General features: G+C 42.1%; 1 protein-coding gene across 1 annotated transcript in view; it reads left to right on the plus strand.

Annotated features, from left to right (window-relative positions):
* The window catches only part of TBR1 (T-box brain transcription factor 1), a 63,449-nt gene extending 47,111 nt beyond the window's left edge, over positions 1-16,338 (plus strand). Inside the window, exon 6 of the mRNA XM_069224239.1 lies at positions 13,099-16,338. Within this exon, the coding sequence (XP_069080340.1) occupies positions 13,099-13,945 (847 nt within the window). The 3' untranslated portion in view covers positions 13,946-16,338. The remainder of the gene's footprint in view (positions 1-13,098) is intronic.
* The last annotated feature ends 5,048 nt before the right edge of the window (positions 16,339-21,386 follow it).

Below are 21,386 nucleotides of genomic sequence, written 5' to 3' on the forward strand. Positions count from 1 at the left end.
TTGATATGCTGGTATTTGGAACAACACTGAAGGAGCATTATAAGCCTCTAAAACAACTATGTCAGTTACTTACAAATCCAGGTCTCATGTTAAATGCAGAAAAGTGTGAATTTCACAAAACCAGACTCAGGTTCTTTGGGCACATATTTTTTAATGGAGGGATGATTCCTGGCCCAGATAAAGTATGAGCACTGTCAGCCACCAGTCCCCCACAAGATGTCACCATGTTACGGTCCTTCTTGGGCATGGCCAGCTATTGTTCAAGGTACATTTGTGACTTTGCTACAATGAGTGCCCCATTGCAAGACCTGACCAAACAAAATGTCCAGTTCCGATGGTACTCTGAATGTGACCAAAGCTTAAAAAAAATAAAGCCTGCAATTGAAAATGCGACTGAAATGGCCTATTGTGATCCTTAACTATACACTGAGGTTACTGTTGATGCGAGCCCGGTGGGTCTGGGAGCAATCCTTGCACAGCATAATTGACATCCAGATGCTCAGAGACACACTGGGGCATACACCAGCTGAAGTTTGTCTGACACAGAACGTGGCTATTCCCTGCAGGAAAAAGAGAATCTTGCTGTGGTGAGGGCCTGTGAGCATTTTCATGTGTGTCTGTATAGAAAGCTTTCATGATTGTCACAGATCACCAAGAGCTGCTCACTTTATTCAAAAATAAAAAAGCCAAGCTGTCCCCTCCCACTGAGCGGTGAGGGTTGCCTTTACAGGAGCATGACTAGACAATTGTACACAAGTCAGGCAAGAACCAAAACTCTGCTAATTATATTTCTCACGAGTACCACTACAGCGGCACAGCTCAACATCACAAACTGCTGAGGTATACATCAACTTCATTGTAAGGCCCAGCACGCCATGATAAATCTGCATGAAATTTGGCAGCTACTTTGCAAAAGAGGCTAAGTTTCGGCCTGGCATGTTTTATATAGGGAAGGAGGACTTTTCAAGTTAGTTAAACACTTATGCTTTCTTTCAAGCTCCTATGAGAATTTATTTTCTCCACTTTGGCACAATTATGTTGAAATTAGTTACAGCAAAGGAAGTCTGAAATTATTATTTTTTTGCATAGAACAGGGACTCGGTGTTTGATGAAACTATGTTCAGGTTTTCAGATATTTCCATTGCGAATGAGTACAGGCATCTAAGGGCTAATCAATTATACATCTTGACCTTAGTTCATGGACCTGAATTTAAAAATATACAATCTTCTTGGGCAAGGGAAAACATTGTTCCATTGTCCAATGGGGACCGGAAACTTAGACCAGGGTTTGAGGAAGTGAGCATTCCTATTGCTTGGTTTCAGCAGGAACATATCTGTTGTGACTACCATTACTCAATGTGGGGTTCAGTCCCTAAATGAGTGGAGAATAAAGGTATGTGGGAATATCCATTCACCCCTGGGCAACGTGAAGTGGCCTAAGGGATCCATTTCAACCCCAAAACTTTATTTCAAAAAGTGCTTTTAGTGCTGGGTCTCGATTCCTCTGTCTGCATCTGTGAATCAAGCAAACCCCCATTTAGGGTTTGTGGTCCCAAATAAGTAATATTTAAAAAATCCACAATGATATAGGCTGGTTCCCGTGGCCAACCCTCACTGTGTACTGCTGAATGCCATGCAAAACAGGAATTGGCCCTATAGGAGTTTGGCTCAAGGTCTAGCTGCTTTGATGTCCTGTGCCTTCCCAACACCTTGGCACATAGTATAAGGCCATGCACCTTGTGGTTTGGCTTAAAAGGTCCTCAAGCCATGTCTCAGTCCACAAACCCTGCATTAGATGACGGGAAAAATGCTTTCCTATTCAGTGGTGGTCTGTAAAGTATTGATCAAGATATCATTCATTTATTGCATCAAAGACTGCTCAACACTTTTTTGTAATTCATATATAGCAAACCTTATTGAACATATTACACAAAAACATCCTATTTTGAATTAATGTCTAATTTCAGGAAATAAATATATATAACCTACTGGTGGTCACCAGTAGGTAGTTATAGTTAGGAGCATTGTTTTCATAGGGAAAGCATTTTTTACTTGCCTATATCGTTGGCGTCGTTTGATGAATCCTCACAAACTTTTCAAAGAAAGTACCTGTGATTCTTGTTGCGCATGGAAAGTTTTGGAGTGATCCATCAAGCAGAGGGTGAGAAAAAGGGGGGGGGGTCAAAAAAATGGTGTTTCCAATTTTTATTTCTGTAGGGTTTTGAACACAACTACATCCCGAACCGCTGGACAGAATGACAACAAATGTGGCAGAAACGTAATGTTTGGCCTGCAGATCAGGCTTTTTCTTATTTGGTGTAAATCAGTTAAGTAGTTTTTGAGATATTAAAGGAAAACCAGATTTGCATATCTGGGCAGAGCCCAAGCATAGATCTCATCGTGAGATCTGATTGGCTGTCAGCACCTTAACCAGGAAGTGCAGGCAGCCATCTTCGGATCAATATACATGATATCACCCCCATTGAAATGCATTGTAGTGATGGCAGGTTTCGAGGGTCGTAAAAAGGAGAACACATAAAGGGTGATAATGAATGTTAGTTACAATATAAATTATTTGTTGATGGTACCATACTAATTTTCGGAATTGTGGTGCGTTGTAAGGTGAATTCACCATGGTGGGATTTTATGAATCATGGGTGAGAGAAAACTGTTTTCTCATGATTTTCCCTAAGAGGTGATGGAACGTGCTCCAGAAGCTAAAATGAGAGCACATTTTCTGTTAATTCACACTATCTTTCTCAGACATATTCAGATGAAGTCTGACATTCTCAGTAAAATGTGTACTTCCAACAAGAGCAGCCTGTCAGTTGATGTCCCTGTGTTCTACTGCAGCCTCCCAGAGTGTTCTAAAGAACAACTAGAGCACTAACATTCTTACTTATAACAAACGTGTGGCACACCTGAAGCCATCTTTATTGAATCAAACTGTTAAAATGTAAAACATTAATTTTAGAAAGGAACATAATGAGGTGGTTCATTTTGTCTTAGAAATTATTGTTAGTGCTGTAAGGGAAACAGACTTCACAATGAAGACTGAATCCCGTATACCATCACCACGCAGGCTTAAGTACGCATGCAACATTACCACTCATGCCTTTACCACACATGACTTTACAACAAATATGCCTTTATCATGCATGGCATTACAACAAATTTCATTGTAAAGGAATGAATAGTAAAAACATATTTGTTGTAAAGGTTTTACAGGTAAGATTTGAGTATATAAATGTGTGTATATTTTAGGGTTTAGGATGGATATTGGTTTTGGGTGGCAAGGGTAATTTTAGGGTTTAATGTGAGTATGGCTTTTTTGGGTGATTGGGTGGCAAGGGTTATTTTAAGGTAGGGCGGGTATGGGTTTTTGAGTGGCATGGGTAATTTTTGGGTTTAGGGTGGGTATATGGTTTTGGGTGGCAAGGGAATTTTTAGGGTTTAGAGTGGGGATTTGTTTCTGGGTGGCAAGGGTATTTTTAGGGTTTTGGGTGGGTATGGGTTTTTGGGTGGCAAGGGAATTTTTAGGGGTTTGGGTGGGTATGGGTTTTAAGTTGTTTTTAAGTTTTAGGGTGGGTATGGGAGGTGGTTGAAATAACATATAGTAATTAAAATGACTTTGTGTTAAAAAAACATAGAAATTCACTGAAAAAACAAAGGTTACAGGGATGTTATAGTTAGGAAAAGGAATTAAAAAAATAGAATTTCACTTAAAAAACACAAAGGTTATGGGGTCGTTATAGTCCGGCTCACATTTTAAATGTACAAAACCATAGAAATTCAGCTATTATAGTTAGAGTTATTTCAAGTAGCTAAAACTCATGCCCTAAGGTAACAGGGAATTAGGATTCTGTAACTGTAACTCACACCCTTGCTATACACTGCTTATAATGCCATATATTGCATTAGTTGTGGCTAGTACTGCAGCACCATTGAAAACAGCCCTAATGAAACCTTAAACAACCTCATTAATAAAAACACTGTCATCAATGGGCAGGGGCTTCAGTTAAAGTTACTTCCATTAAATATAACTGGTGAATTTCAGTGTTTATATCAGTTTAAAATGTTACTTTTTAAGTGGCATGTTCACCTAACTATGACATTACATTAACCTCTGTTTTTTCAGTGAATATGTGTGTATATATATATATATGTATATATATATGTACATATATACACACACACACATATATATATATGTATATTAGTGGACCATATTGAACGGTTACACGGTTACCCATTATTTGATGTATCTTTTCTATCTCTGTCTCTCTTTGTCTTTCCCGCTCTTGCGCTTATATATATATATATATATATATATATATATAAAGAACCTGAAATTCACCAGTTATGTTTCAGTGAACGAACTATATAACTATATAACTTGTGCCCCGTTGTGTACTGCTTATGAACTTATGGTGGGATATATATATATATATATATATATGACGTTATATGACATTATTGATGACATCACCGGTGACATCTCAAATGGCATTACTTATGTGATCACTGATTACATCAACCTAGCTTTTGCTCCTCTAATTCCTCCATAACCCCTAGGTTATTTTAGAAAAAGTAGGTATCAAAGGCCCCACAATGATATACAGTAAAGATTGACTGTATATACATGTGCATGTCCGAAAGGTGCACAGTGCAAATACCATTAGACTTTGAAGTGCCAATGGTACTTCATTTAAACAAGGTAGACACTGAACACAACTCATGTGAGGTGCAGAAGTACGTCACACCGGGATTGTGACAAATCAAAATCCTGTTGCAAAATATGTGAGAAAAACTAAAGTTTATCCTGAAAATACCTTATTCATATGTGGGTATTTGTACAATGTTGAAGTTAAATGGTTGCCATGTCGTACTATTGTCAATATCTAAACAAACTGGAGGTTGATAATGTACAGATATTTATTTCCAGACGTTTGGTGAAAAACCTGTGACATTATACATTGTTGACTGATGTGAAATGTAAGGGTGATTCACAAGTGGTTTAAGGAGAAGTATGGTCGTAAGCAATGTCTTAATGGTGTGTGTACGCCATTATGCTCACTTCCAGAATATGTGGTGTGTAAAGTACTTTTTTTTTTTAAACTACAGATGGTTGTTCATAAGACCTCATTGTGCATACCTTATAAGTAGCTATTGTGAAGCATTTGACTTAAAATTCTATGTCAGTTGAGGTATTTAACAAGTACATCTTATTAAGATATATAATAATCATCAAACACACCTAAATTGCTGATCACAATAATTATGTGACATTATGGGGTCACAAAAGTAACTTACACTTGTCATTAATTTACATGTGTAAGTTTAATTTTACATAAATTGCTGATTGCATTAAAGTCTACAGTTTCTGACACAGCTGAATACCAGTAAAAAATAGCATATTATCTGGTTAATATGGGTGATTTCACCCAATATGCTCCATGTTCTGCCTGTTGTGAAAGGTTTCATCAATTAGCCCTAGAGGGGTTATAAAAAATTGGGTCCAGATGTACCTTGCTAAATACCTTTCAGTATGGAAAGTGTGTAGCCTACTCTCTATTGGATGAAAATAATGCGGCCAAAGAATGTTCTAGCTAAAATCCTTTTTCCTACTGCATAATGTAGATGTGTTCCAAAATCTGGTCTTCAATTGCCACAAAATTCTAGTGACACAGGCAATAGGAAAGATATGCAAATTATGGTGTCAAAACATATTTTGCAGGGGTTGTGATACATTTTCCTGTTTTCACAGGTCCCTTTGAAATTTGGGGTTTATACAACTGAAGTTTGTGCAATTAAAAGCTCTCTAACATGCAATATATTAAATACATATGAAGTATTTGTTACCTGTAGTTCACCACAAAATCTTGTCAAATCACTAAATCACAATTTTAAGTAGATATCTGAGGATCACAAACAATAAAAAATGTCAGGTTTTGAACATTAACATTTCCCAATGGATGTTTCCAAATAGATGATTTATTTATTGTATTTACTTCATAGGCCATAGTCCTAACAATATAAAAACACATAAAAAATAATAATAGAAACAATTTAAAGTAAAATTAATTGATTTTAGAAATTAAATAGGAACCACAAGCATTTTGCCACATGGAGGGACTCGATTTCTTCCAGTGAAACAACAGACTGAGAAAGTTGCTGGACATCATTCTTTAAATACAGTGAACATTGATAAAGTTGACAGATTTGCAAATGCAAAGAACACTCTAACAGCAGATGAACTGAATACAATTTATAATCCATTGTACATGGACGTTTTCCCCCCTTCCGCCCCCGAACAAAAGACATTAAATAATTTTGAGATCAGCCCAGAAGAATTCCAATCCTTCGTTCTGAAATCTCTTTTCATGTTGAGGAACTGTAAAACTGCACCATATATATATGTTTTTTTTTTATTTGGGTGATCCAAGATATACTTTAGTTAACACAGCACAGAGGGCTTATCATTCGTACACGTAATATCAGTAAATTGACTTATTTTTAACCATTTCCTGAAAATTAACGGTCTTGCCAACATAGTGATATCTTTTTTTTAAAGGGCATTAAAATAAACAATTCAGTAATGCTGGCATGAACAGAGACAAGCAACCCAGATGGAAATTTTGCACAACAGTCTGACACTTAACTAACAATTTGGTGCAGTTGGTGACCCCACTCATTGTGACACAATGGTCATTTATTGATAGATGATTTATTAACAGGTGTTTGTTAAAGCAGAGTGAATGTGGACAGGCAGAGATCACTTCAGATACAATAGAAATCCTATGTAGTGTGATTTTTTTCTCAGATATAGTACACAACTATACCTCAGAGTTTACCATTAGGTTTATATTACATGAGCCACCTTTTTCCTAACAAACTTCTTGCAAGATAATATTCACCAATGCATGTATCGGGCTATGTACTGGTTGTTCAATTGAAGATTATTTAGTAAACCACAGTCAAATCATGTATACGTATTATCATTAGCGAAGCCAATATGGCTGCCTCAAATTGTGGCTATTATACCAAACCTTTTTCTTTGTCAGTGACAATGAGATGCAGAATATGCCTTAGCCCAATGGCATGATCACACATATTGATAGAAGCTCATGCAAAGAAGGAAAGAAATGAGCGCACCAGGGGAGAAGAGCTGCAGGCACACTCACTAACCGTGTGAGTGATGTCATGACAGCCTAGTTGAAAGGAGCTACTGGGCAGCCACCTTAACACTGTCAAAAGGAATACAATCCATTCAATATTTTATATCATACTTTAATGCTGCCAACAATTCAATCGTTTTGGTTTGTACGTTGTTTTTATCCTTTTTATCAGTACTCGAGAGCAGTCCTTGCAGTAAGATATCTTTATTGCTGCAGAAGTGACGAGCCCATGAATGGCCATCTGACTATCGGAATCACACTTTTGCCTTGATAAAATGAATTCTAAAAACCATTATGCAGTGATAGAAAAACATTTGCTTTGTCAACAGCATGAAAGTAAGATAAAAACTAAATGTGTTAAGACTGACTGCACATTTCAGATAATTAACATTCCCTTGTGATTCTCAATGGTGATAGAAGAATACACCCATAGGGCCATTTGAAAGACAGTAAGACTAAAATACTCCTGTGGGCTTATCCAAATGTGATTGACAATATCTCAAGCCAATGGCTGAAGGATACTGAGCCAATGAAGACAATGGCTGAAAAGGCTGGCTCAATACACAGTATATGTGTATGGTATATTATTTTGCAATACAAAAGTTCTTTGCAAGCATGACACCTAAAAAGGGAACACACTAGAAGGTTGACCCCAATCACTACTCTAAGTGAGAGGTCAACATTCGTTATCACCCAGAGAAGCAGTAGTATGACATTGGCCTAATGAGGTGCTTCCAGAGATCTGAAGAGATTTATAATGTTTTAGCAGTAACAGTGAGAACCCCCACTACGTGTGGTTTTGTGGATATACTGGTGTGCTACATCAGCCATACTGGCTGTGTATTTTTGTCAGTATACACGTAAGTGAAATCTCTTGGTATGCATCTATGAAGCAGTGATTTCACTCACCGTGATTCTTTTTACAACTGTATATATATATATATATATATATATATATATATATATATATCACAAGTGTGATGTCATAACTTTTCTCTTGTGTGCTTGTTTGCCCTTTTGCATGAGTTTACTAGCTATGGTGTTTAGATTAGAAATGTAGATATTTTCTCATGGCAGATGGATGTCTCATCATATCTCTGTGTGGCATACATAAAATGTTCTGTTATGCCCTTCAACCTCTTTGTGGGCTATGTCTATTTGCTAGTGGGGTGATTATCCTGCCAGATTTGTGTTGTTTGCCTCAAGGACGCTTGGGCATCTAACCCTTGCTATGCTGTTGACGATTGTAGACACATATACAAAAATGTGATATAATTCACCATGACTTTATATTTTCTGTATTGATGTCCCATGCATAGAATCCATGTAAATGCATCTGAAATAGTTATTTTCTGAGTGCTCTGCACGTGTGATGTCTCTCATCTTCTTGTGATTGTGTATCCTGAAGACCCTCTCACCATTATTTTATATTGTGTATGCCTGTGTGACTATTGACTGAAACTCTGTGCTGTGTTGTGTGCAAACCTGTGAATTGACTTCTTGTTGTGTGTGCCCCTTTAAGTCTATAGACACTCTGGGGGTCGTTTACACTTTGGAGGGTACGCAGACAGCATACCAAGTTAGTAGAAGATACAGCCTCCTCTAACCTTGTGAAAGACCACCTGCCACATCTACAAATCTCCGCAAGGCAGGTTGGGATCTCTGTGCCTTCCATGGAGCCACAGCTGTGGCATCTCGCTTAAGGCCCTGCCACTTTGCTGAACAGGCTCCATCTTTAATGAACCCACTTGGCAAAGTTTTTTGTCTTTCAATAAGAAACTCTCAAAGTGGGATTTTTTATTGGAAAGAAAACGTAATGGCCCTGGTGCACTGGGGATTTTCTCCCACCACCAATAGGGTACTTTCTCTAATTTCCTGTTCCAAAATGCCAGTCTTTCCCAGGTCAACTGAAACAGGAACAAGGCAATGGCCTCTACCAGAGATCAACTGTTTCTGCTATGAAAAAACTACAACACATCCAGAACTCGACTGCCAGACTACTCCTACATGTAAAGCCACAAGCCCACATTTTCCCTGCCTTGAGGGCCCTACATTCGCTACATGGTGCCAGAAGATCCACTTTCAAGCTACTTTGTTTCACCCACTAATCAATACATGGGCCAGGACCACTTTTCAGCTGGATTAAATCACCAGATACATTCAAAGCATTTCACTATTGAAATATTGAGGAAGGGAAATAATGTTATAAAAGTACACAAATAAATTAAGTTCAAATACTGCAATTCTTGAAAGTCTGTGTTTATAAAATAAAACTTTAATTTTCGATATAATATGTTCCTTACATAAATTCCCTTACTGTGTAATCATGTATCTATACTTTAGTGCTACTACACAAGAGAAAAAACTACTCTCTCAAAAGCTTTACTCTGTCTTGCCATCACCACATACCTCTGTCAATCTGTTCTCTTTCCCCACTCTCTGACTCATCCCAAACCTCATTCCACTACAATAATCTCTTAAATATTTCTTCCTAGACTCTTGCCTCCTCTACCCCTCCTGCCTCACCTCAAACCTCAGTTTACTACTATGATCTCCCAAACAACCCTACTGAATTCCCCCTCATGTATCTCTTCTTTTGACTCATCCCAATCTCCATTTTACAACTGTGATCTTTGTAATTCCTTTCTACAGAAACTTCCCTCCTCCATCTCTCCTTTACGCATCCTAAACCTCATCTTACTAATGATCTCCCAGTTAACACGTCTGGATCCTTTCCTCCTCTGTCCCTCCATTATTTTATTCAATCAAGCTAATAGACTTGCATGTCCTCTGCTCAAATTAACTCAAGTTAACTCATACCTCCTTATACTAATACTGTACTCATATTTCCCTATACTAATCCACCACTAATCCTCTTGGGTTCCGGAGTAGCGTGCCACTCGCCAAAACGTGCTTCAACGGTAGTAAGCGCTATATAAATACAATTGCAATTTTCAATACAATGGTTCTTGCATGTGCTTGAGTTAGAGCTATTGCCATTGTGAATTCCTAACTGTATCTGCAAGCAGAAACTCAACCAATGAAAGTTGAATCAGTGTGAAAATAAATTTCAAGTTTGACAGTCGATCTTTCACCAGCCACACTAGTCAGTGCAGATGGGGTGCTTTCCTTTTTAAAAGTGACCTGAATACATTGTAGCATAGAGTGAACCTAAAGTTATTTGTATTTTTTACTAACATGTGCCAAGGGCTTACTGGTGACATGCTGCTAATGATTGCCAACACCAGAAGTGACATGCATCAGAAATGGGTTGGTTTGTTGCCCTTGCTACGTTACAAGGTGATGTCCATAACTGGCCTCTACGTTTTGGGCACCTTGGGGGTCTGCGGAGCGCCCTAAATGTACACAGTGTGATTAAATCACAGAAGCCATGGGTAGAAGGAAACACAGCCGCAAACCACATTCAGAACCCAAAAGCTACTCTGGTAGTTGCATGACCAGTGGTTATAAACAGACTTGGTCAGACACACAAGGACATGTGCTCTAGTTGGTGTTGTCAGCTCTACCTGTGCAGGAAGTTCCCTGTGCTCAGTAAGAGACATAATCCATGTCAAGGACTAACAAGTATAACACGCGAACTTCTAAACAAGTGACCTTTTTGGACTCAACGGCCACCAGTGTGGCATGATAACAGGCACCAAGCATTACTCCTCCAGTAAGGATGTTGGGGAGCTGCAGGTCGGCAGGAATGAAGCTCCGTACACCTCCCTGCACCACATATTCAAACCCTGGCAAAATGATGCAATGGTGATCTCACAATGCAGGCGCAATCCGGCGAGCCTGGAATCCTGATGCAAACTCCCTTGACCATAACGTGACAGCACCCGCACAGGCAGAGTGCTTATTGCTTGCCTTACGCATGAGGCAGGCATGGCAGAACAAGTCTGTAACTTGCAAACATTTAGAATAAAACCGTGTGCAATCAAAGTGTGTTCAGGCGATTGCGCTTCCATGTTAGGACTGAACGAAGCAGCCAACTTAGAAAGCTAAGACAAAACTATCTATACAGCTGATGAAGTTTGCGCTGTTTTGTTCTGTTGGCGCTGTGAGTGCAATGGCCGCCATGCAGCAAGAAAGAGAGAGACAAAAGAAAATATTAAAACTGTGTGCAATTAAAGTGTGTGCAGGTGATTGTGCTTCCATGTGGGGACTGAACAAAGATGACAACATAAATAGCAAACACAAAATTATACTGCTGATGGAGCTTGCACTGTTCTGCGCTGTTGCTGCTGTGAGCGCCATGGCCGCCATGCAGCACGAAGGGGAGAGACAAAAGAAAAAACTAGTTCTCCATGATGAAGCATATCGGCAATTGTGCAATTATCCATGTAACAGGGTCAGTCTGCAGGGCGGTAACAAAACCGCCCCAAGATGGGACAAACGTAAAGCATTTACCAATTACATCAAGTGATTTTTTGAAAGGCAAGCCCACAAACGAGTGAAAGTGATGGGCTGGGTGTCATATGGGCACGGTTAAAAGCTTCCAATACTTACAACAGGTTAAAACACTTGCACACTCGACCCAAAAATGTACATCTGAACAACTGCCCTCATTAGGGTAGGCCTTCTGATGAAGATTGACTTATGGCCATTTTGCAGATGTGCCTTTGGTCAAAGGTTTCTGCTGGTGGGAGCAGCCGTGCCTTACCCATTGAAAACCTGGAGCTTCCCATGACTCTGAAAAGAGCAGGAGAGAAGTGTTACCAGGATTTCATTGTCATAAAATCGTCTGACATAAATATTGTGTTACTGCTGCCACTATTCTCTGTTTTGTGCAGCACTGTGATTGCTGTCACTGGGAGTTGTGGTGGGTGCACTACTTTCAGAACTAACTCCCTATCTTTGTAATGAATTAATTATATGCTCTATTGTGCTTAGATCTGTAATTACTGACACCGTGTTGTGGGCTGGTCTGTGAATGGCATCACTGTGCTAGGCTCAAACACCTGCAAATGTAGAGAATTGTGTGTGAATATCTCGATATTTAATCGTGTCTATTTCATCCTGTGCACACTTGTGACTGTGGGTATTTTCACTTATGCGAATTGACATTCTAAGCAGTGTATACACTGTGAACTCCTCTCAAGGGCGCATTCTTGTGACTGACGACTCTCTTTCTTGTGTGATCATTTGTGATTTCTGATCACCCATGATGTGCCATAAGCAAATGCGCAACAGATAGCTGACAACCTACAAGGTAAGGGGTGCAGCTGTGTCACTGCTGTCATCCCACAATGTATTCTGTGCATACCTGTGATTCACAATTCTAAATCATGTGCCTTATGCACACCTATGATTGCTTCAAGCATATTGTTTATTTTACAGTCTTATAAAGTACATGGGCGGTAAGAGGTGGAGATGTGCATTACAAAGTAACAAAACAGCGACAACAATCTTAAAATGAACTTGTCGACAAGACGTGGAAGGGAGAGGGATGGAGGGAAGACGGGAGGAATGGACGGAGGAAACGTTGGAGAGCAGAGAGAGGCTGCACGAGAGTAGGGAGCACGAGTGGGTAAGGCAGGTAAAGGGGCGGGGAGACGAAGGTGAGAGAGGGTGGTTGGGATGTAGGAGAGATACGACAAGAAAGGTGGGGTAAGGTGAGGCCCGCGGAGAGGGAACAGTCTACAGAAGTATACAGGAGCCAGAATATGGAAAGAAAGAGAGGGAAGGCAAGCAAGGGTGGGAAGACAAGAGATGGGTGACGAAGGAAGGTGGGGATCAGGAGAGAGGAATTGGGAAGGAGCGGAGATGCGAAGGGTAGATTGAGGTAGGAGGAAATGGCATGTTGTGTATATGTGGATGGTGATTCCCTATGCTACAGTGCGCACACGATTGTAACTGCAGACACTTGTGTTTATAAGAGAAATTTCTGACACACTCTCCTTTTCGTTGGCAGGATTTACACAGGCTGTGACATGGACCGTCTGACTCCATCACCCAGTGACTCACCGCGCTCACAGATCGTGCCGGGGGCCCGTTACGCCATGGCTGGCTCGTTCCTACAGGATCAGTTTGTCAGCAACTACGCCAAATCCCGATTTCACCACCCCTCAGCGCCGGACCGCAGCGTTCCACATGCCACTGGGCTGCTGTCCCCACAGAGCCAGGGAGAAGACCCGACAGCGCCCTCTCCTCAGCGCTGGTTTGTCACCCCCACCAACAACCGCCTAGACTTCAGTGCCTCTGCCTATGACGCAGCAGCCGCGGCCTCCGACTTCGCAGGCAATGCGGCTACACTCCTGTCCTATGCAGCGGCCGGGGTGAAGGCGCTGCCACTGCCATCCGGGGGCTGCGGGACTAGACCATTGGGATACTACAGTGACCCATCGGGGTGGGCAGCGCGAAGTGCGCCACAGTACTGTCCCAAGGCCAGCAGCGCCGCCATGCTCTCCTGCTGGTCCAACGCAGGCCGCCTGCCTCCCTCTAACCCGTACCTCCCTCCAACCTCTGAGGATGAGAGCCTGGCTGCCGCCAGCACGGAGCGTTCCCCGCTCCCCGAGGATGCCAAGCCCAAGGACCTCTCTGACTCGAGTTGGATCGAGACCCCTTCCTCCATCAAATCAATTGACTCCACTGATTCTGGCATTTACGAACAGGCCAAGAGAAGGCGCCTCTCCCCTGCAGACACTCCCCTGTCTGACTCCTCCTCCCCACTCAAAAGCGAAGGCCTACCACCTAGGGACTGTGACAAACACTGCGCCAAGGACATCCAGGGCTTCTATGGCTTTTATACACATGCCTAAGCATGCTTCAGAGATACCCAGGCCTGTCTTGGGGCAAGCAGGGCTTCATAGGCTTATGCAGTCAAGCCTCGGACACAACGGCTTCGTTGCCTGCATGCCACTGATGGGATACAAAGGACTTTAATCGACTCTGCAGCCCTGTCTAACTACGCCTGGGACAAGAAAGACATCAGTGGCATCTGCATCCGTGTCCATCTAATGCATCCATTCAGTGGCTTCTTCAAACCTGCTGGTGCCCAAACAAGGCCAGTATGGCATCAGTGACATCAACGCCCATGCCTATTCCGGCCAGAGTCTTGCACTGCACCATTAGCCTCTACAACAGGAAAATAGTGGGTCTTGCGTCATGACCAGTGAGCCGAGAACATCATGAACTTCAGTGGCTTTTTAACCTATCACCTCTCACTGCACCCGCCAATCACATTACGTTCTTCTCTGGCATTGAGGCTCATGTGTAGGCCAATCCCACGTCTTACACGTGGTCTTTGATCATGCCTGTGCACTACCAAGCCCAACCGGTCCAATCTGATGCAAGTCATGAGGCGCATCTATCTGACTCTTACTGCTAGAAAGTTTCTCAGCAATGACGTGCAGGGTTTTTGAGGCGTGGCTTTCACGTTAACAAATAACATTCGTGCATAGGTGCTACCCACAGCAGTCGGGAGCAAATTCAGTGCTCTACGTCCGCCGCCAACAACAAAATAAAACACTTCTTTGAACTCTTTCAAGCGTGTTCAGTTCCCTGTGCTGCTGGAACACTAAAGTGAATGGGGGCATGCAGTACCTAGCTACCTTACTATTCTTTCCCCTCGAGAAGGTTTAGATACTGACGTAACCTATCGTATCCCATCAAAGGCTACACAGACTCCTACTTCCGGCGACTGAAGCCCTAGTACTCGGTGCACAGATCTGAGCCAACACCAGAGGGCGCCAGGGAGTAACAGAGCTTCATCAAATGTCAGAACAGTAGACATGCGCGTGGGTATTAAGACACATACTGGGACAAAGCCTGTGAAAAACAGCTGTACATAATGTGAATTTACTGTATTTACAATGCTTGGTACGTTACCAATTGAATTCAGTTTAACCTTTACCCCCTGGTCCTTCGAAGCTGTAAAATGGTCCATTTATAGCCGCCACCAATGACTGTCTCCTTCATATCGCCGCGTATTATCAGATATCCACCCTATTATTATCAGATATCAGACACCCATCCTATGATTCCGTGGCATAACCACAAAAACATCACCACATAACTCCCAACAATATGTGGCTCGATTTCTGCAAATCTGATCTAGAAAAAAACGTGTTCTTGATTTGATTTATATATATTAAGAAGAAGCAGACGGTGTGTCTCAGTAGCAACTGCCTGTTCTAGGCCTGATTGACACAGCAGATAAAACACAGGCCCCTTTTTGCATGAGGCCTCTGGCATGTGTGAATGGGTGAAGGGTTTTTCAAAATACTGTTGGTTTTTGAATAAGAAGACATTGTAAGGCATCGATAATTCCGCCCACCTGTTTCAGAATGTTCCTCCAGAACATTTGTTCGAACATGGCCACCCCATTACCACCACACTACGGGAATAGCGCAAGGAGGCGATAAATTGTGAAGCCGAGGGTTTTGGGGCGTAGTTCTGACTTGAGTGTACACACCTTTAAATCCTAGCTTCATCGTAAACAAAATTTGCCTTTTTTAAGGAAGTGCCAAATGCAACATTCTCTTCGTGCAGTTGCCAACTGGGCTGAGCCATCCCTGAATAGTGTGGGTGCAGGGTGTTCTTTGCATCGCTGCGCAAATCCGCGCACTTATTTTGCCGCCATTTTGAGATGCCGGCCTCCCTTTAGCACAGAGCACTAAAGGCGACGTATATGGGTTGTGTATTTTAATGTACTTCATTTGAAAATCAATTTTATAGGCTAGACCATGTCTGAGATAGTAATTCCTTGGATTGCACTAGTGTTGCTGAAAGTATGACTTTCGTTATTTATTTCTTGTATGTCTTGTTAAGTGTGACGGCGAGCATACGTCATAGAACTTGTTAGTGTAGAATCAGAAAACAACACACATATTTTTCATTTTTTGTACCTTTTTACTCCATTTTTGTCAATAAGGATATCACGAAAGATATGCGCCATTTTCAAACTAGCTGTTAGCCCCTCCCGATCTCACCCCGGTTATATTTCCTAAAGACGTGAGGGGTAGAATCTTGTATATTTTTCCTGATTGCTTTGAAAATTCTAATCTTGTGTTTTTCTTTCATATTTGTTTACGTTTGTAACTTTTACCAATTTATACATCTAACAAACCCACGGAGAAATGTTTTTTTTATTTTTTATTTTGCTTGTCTGTACTGTCTGTGATACGCCACTTAAATAAACCTGATAAATGTCTCTGGGAACAAAGTGACACATTTTAATGACGATCCTATCCGTTTGGGAAACAATTTCAAGTGTACTACCCCCTCTCAGAAAAAGCTGAGATGACGCTCGACTTTCACCTTTTTCTGAATGTTAGTTTTGTTCTTTTACTCTCAGTAACTTTTTATTAACATCGGGCGCTCACGTTAACAACACGATATCGAGGAGTAACATATATTCAAAGCGGTATATGTCTTAAATTGAGTGCAGGAGGGGAATCTATATTTCTCGTCAGCACTATGAAAATTATTGAACAGCGGGGTCTGCATTTTCTGCTGCTCAATAGCGTGGACTGGGTTGTCGTCTACTCGATTTGCACATTTTTATTTAGCGTAAAGGCTATGTTACGTTTTTGTTGTTGTTGTATTTGTCTATTTTTTGGTTTGCGTTTCACATGAAAGCTTTGTAGATGGGGTGCTACTGAACTCACACATCCAAGTGCCAGGTGGGTGGTGGGTTGGGAGGGGGGCTATGTGGAATGAATCGAAGCTGCCACGGAGGAGAGAAGACGGTAGAAAGGCACAGAAGAAAGAGAGACCTAGAGGGGGGGCAGGAGGAAGGCATTGAAGAGCGAGAGTGGGACACAGCTTCTCCTAGACCCCGTGCGCGGGTGCAGGGACCCTCCTCAGAATGGGACATAGTGACGGGTTCGCTTCCACGGCATCTCCACACTGCAGCAACAATAATTATGGTAACTAAAGGCTGATGCCTATTTATCTAGTAATAACTACAATTAAGGTGGTCTTGAACAATAAGTGCAACTGTAACACTCAGCATTTTAGTAAATATATTAATTCCAATCGATAAAGATTATACATTAAATTGTAGTAATAACATTACTTAGAACTTTCTTAAACCGTGAAATCTGCGGCGCGAGTTATATATAACAACCATTATTATTACTATTATTATAATTGTTTTGTTATTGTTATCAATATTATTAGCTTTTTATTACAATTTCTATTTTATATAATGATGATGTATATATTTGTTTTTTATATTTTGTTTTGTACCACCCATGCCATTTGGAGGCCACCTCGGTGTTATTTTCTGTCTAACAAAGCGGACACCTCTGAACTGATGCGCTTTGTGCAGCACAGAGTAGATACCCTTTGCGGACTGTGAAAATGTTTAAGTTATATCGGATGTTCATTTCAGAAAATATGCCGATCGTGTACTATTTACAAAAGTCTATTTATTCATCCCATTTTTTTAATTTTGGAGGTCCGTTAACTCTATCTAGGTGGCGCCCTGGGCACTGCAGGGGGCACTGAGGAAGCCCTGTGCAAACAAGCGATGGGGTGTCGGGCACTGGGTAGGAGGTCTCTGCGGAGGACGAAGAGGAGCTCCTTTGAGGAACGGGCACTGGGGGGGATTGGTCATAAGCTCTGTGCTGGGATACAGTGAGGAGACCTTGAACATGCGAGCAATGGGATGGCAGGCACTGGGGGCGGGGTCTCTGCGGGGGGAAGAGAGGAGCACCTGTGAGGAGCGGGCACTGGCCAAAGATTGGCGCATGCGCTCTGTGCTGGGATAGAGTGCGGAGGCCTCTTACAAGCGAACGATGGAGTGACAGGCACTGGAGGTCTCTGCACGGGGCAGTAGGGAGCACTTGTGAAAAAAAGCGATGGCAGAGACGGATAATGGGGGTCTGTGACAGTGAGCAGGCTGGAGAGCCTGTGAGGAGCAGTCCAGGAGGGTGACCCTCACGAGTGGCCTCTGCAGGGAGGGGCTCCTGTGAGTATCAGGCGATAATGATTGAGAGGCACGGGGACTTAGCATGGGGCAGCAAAGAGCGCGTGTAAAGGGGGGGTCCTTGCAGGGGGCATCTACCAAGACGGTGCAGCGCTAGACCGAGCTGCCGGCATCAGACCCACATAAAAGACACGACTGATAGGGTGACCAGACGTCCCGGATTTCCCCGGACAGTCCCGGTTTTTAGAGAACTGTCCCGGTGTCTCGACGCTTCTCTTAAATTTAAACAAATGTCCCGGTTTTTGGGACAAAGGTATTATTATTACATAAATGTTCCGTTTTTTGGGACAAAGGTCAGATTATCTAGGGAAGCATACATTAAAGGTATGCTCTCCTCTAACAGACGCCTACAAACTATGTAATAATTAAGTAATTTATCTTTTACTGTCAGGCGACACAGTCCCCTGTCTGCTCCCAGCAGCAAGAAGGAATGGGGCGCAGAGAGAGATGGGTGGGGGTGTGTTGGGGGTGCAGGGTGGGAGGTCAAGGCATAGCTAATTTTATATGTATAGTTTTTGTAAATGTGTGTGTGTGTGTGTGTGTATATATATATATATATATATATATATATATGTAAACACACACATGCATAGGCACACATTCACAAAGCTATGCAAAAAAACGGGACAGGCCAGATATAAAAGTGAGTGTAAAGTCGCTAGTCCTTCTTTTATGTCTGACCTGTCCCGGTTTTTGCTCCTCAAAATCTGTTCACCCTAGACAAGAGGTCTTCAAACTGGGGGGCGGGCCCCCCTTGGGGGGCCTTAAGTGATCTCAGGGGGGGTGCCAAACTCTGGTCAAAAGAAATATTATACAGATAACATGCCTTTGTTTTAAGCAGAAGCATGCTATTGCAGTTTTAAAAAGGTAACAGTACTGAACTGCAATGTTTAAATAGGTTTAGACATATTTAAACATTGCCATCTTTCTAAAATAATTGTGAAAAATTCTGGGGGGGGGGCCCAATGATTTTTATTTTTCAACTGGGGGGGGCGCAGCATTAAAAAGTTTGAAGACCACTGGGCCTAGACTGATAGAGAACCCGTGTCCCAGGGCCTAGCCAGAGACTACAGAAAGGAGGGGTGTAACAGATGCAATGGTGGGGAGATGAGGTGACACGTTTCCGAGGAAATGCGCTATGCAACAAAACAACATATTGTTAATACTTTAGTACGAACAGTGAGCGGTACATTGAAGACAAATTATTGCAGGTTGGAACGTCCGATGAGTGCAAATGGTAGATATCTTCCACGCTGTCTCTTCTAATGACGTCAGTTCAAGCTCTTTCTCTTTCTAGGGGCCAGATTTACAAGGGCCTAGCGCCACCGGAGCGTCACTTTTAGTGGCACTCTGCTGACGCTATTCACTGCACCATATTTACAAGGAGGTGTTAAGCCACTTTTTGTGGCCAGGAGACAGTGAAGAGGCCTTGTACATGCAAGCGATGGGGAGGTGGGCACTGGGAGTTGGAGGGTCTGTGGGGTGCAGAGAGGAACACCTGTGAGGAGCGGGCACTGGCCAGTGATTAGCGCATGAGTTCTGTGCTGGGATACACCTCCGCAACACTCATTGCTTTTGATGTTGTCCCAGATTTATGAGAAATTGTAAATCTGTGGCAGCGCCAAAAACTAATGCCACAACAGGGGCAGCGTTAGCATGTCACAAAGAGGAGGAATACTTTTATTCCTCCTTGTTTTTGCTTTTTAGGGCCGAGAGCGCAAGCACTCTGGCCTGTTGTAATCTCTCTGTGGGCATTTAACCACATCCACTCTTGCTATTCCTTCTTTGTTGTGTTTCTCTTAAATGCTTCATTTTTATTGGTGCATTTTGTGAAATATCCCTCATTTGTGTGCTGAGATCCCTCCCAGACGATTTAACTGAGTGAACATTTTTGTTGGCCATCATACTACGTCACACTTCCTCCTGTTACAGGTGGACCTCTGGTTTGCCTTTCATCCCAGCCATGATCTGTTCTAGACATTCATGCAGGGAGCCTAGAACTCTCGCGTTCACGCTCATGGCGGCCGTGGCGCTTTGAATTGACTTGCTTGTCAACTGTTTTACTTTTTATTTTCAATTGATGTGGCAAGAAAAGTCCAGTTAGGAATTTACAATGTTAATAGCTCTAACTCGAGCAAACGCGAGACCCATTGCATTGCAAATGCTTGTTCTATGAGTGCTGCATTCCGCAGCACACATAGAAAGAGCAAAAGGCCATGAATGATTTATGTGCAAGGTTTTCCTTACTGCACATAAACAATTATTCAAAAATGACGATTGGTATTTCTGTGTATGCAGCATCCTGCAGTACACAGACGTGCCAAATCGCCATTGTAGATTGTTTATGTGTGGGAAGGAACACCCTCCTGCACATAAACAATCAATCCCCTCAATTGCAGACACCCTTGCACTATGGTGGAAGGATACATGCATTGGCACTGGCAACTAAATTTAGTGCCTGCACAGGGGGAAACACAAGGGTGTGCCGTATTTTTGTAAATACGGCACATCCCTGAGTTTCAAAAGTGGTGCGGCGCTGCAAATTTTGTCCCAGAACTGTGCTGCACCACTTTTTTGTAAATCTGAGCCTGGACGTCTCTCACTATTCACATGTAGTCACGTTTCTCAGCCCAGATTTTAAGAGGGGCTAGCGCCATCTAACGACACATTAGCTTCATTTTTTTTATCCTAACGTCTTGTTAGATGTCCAAAAACGGAGCACCAGATTTACAAAGTGGCTCAATGCATGCATTGGGCCACTTTCTAACCCCTTTTGCCACATTATGCCTGAGCCAGGCCTAATGTATGAAAGGAGGCGTTCTCTGATTTTTTTTTTGGGGGGGGAATGGCTCTAAAAAATCTAGAAGATTTATTTGCACCATTTCTTTCGATATTTTTAATGCCTGCTCAGAGCAGGTGTTAAAAGAGGTACACCATTTGTTACAATGGACCCCTATGTACTGTTCAGGGTTAGCACCAAAGTTTTGGTGCTTACCCTGAACACTACATCAATAGCGCCAAACATTCTCGCTATTGCCCCCTACCCTGAGCCATGGTGCACCGTATTTTAAATACGTGCACACATGATGGCAGTAGGGGGTCGCTAATGGATGCAAGGAAACCTGCCCCTAAGATTGTAGACCACCCTGCTTGTTACAGGTTTGGTTTGTCATACCTACAGGATAAGCGAGCATGATGGCTGTCAAGCCTTTTAAAAATAAAATTTTACGTGTAATCTGTTTTAATAGTTTAAAACGTTTTTAGCT

Source organism: Pleurodeles waltl, chromosome 3_1, assembly GCF_031143425.1.
Source record: "Pleurodeles waltl isolate 20211129_DDA chromosome 3_1, aPleWal1.hap1.20221129, whole genome shotgun sequence".
Classification (NCBI taxonomy): Eukaryota; Metazoa; Chordata; class Amphibia; order Caudata; family Salamandridae; genus Pleurodeles; species Pleurodeles waltl.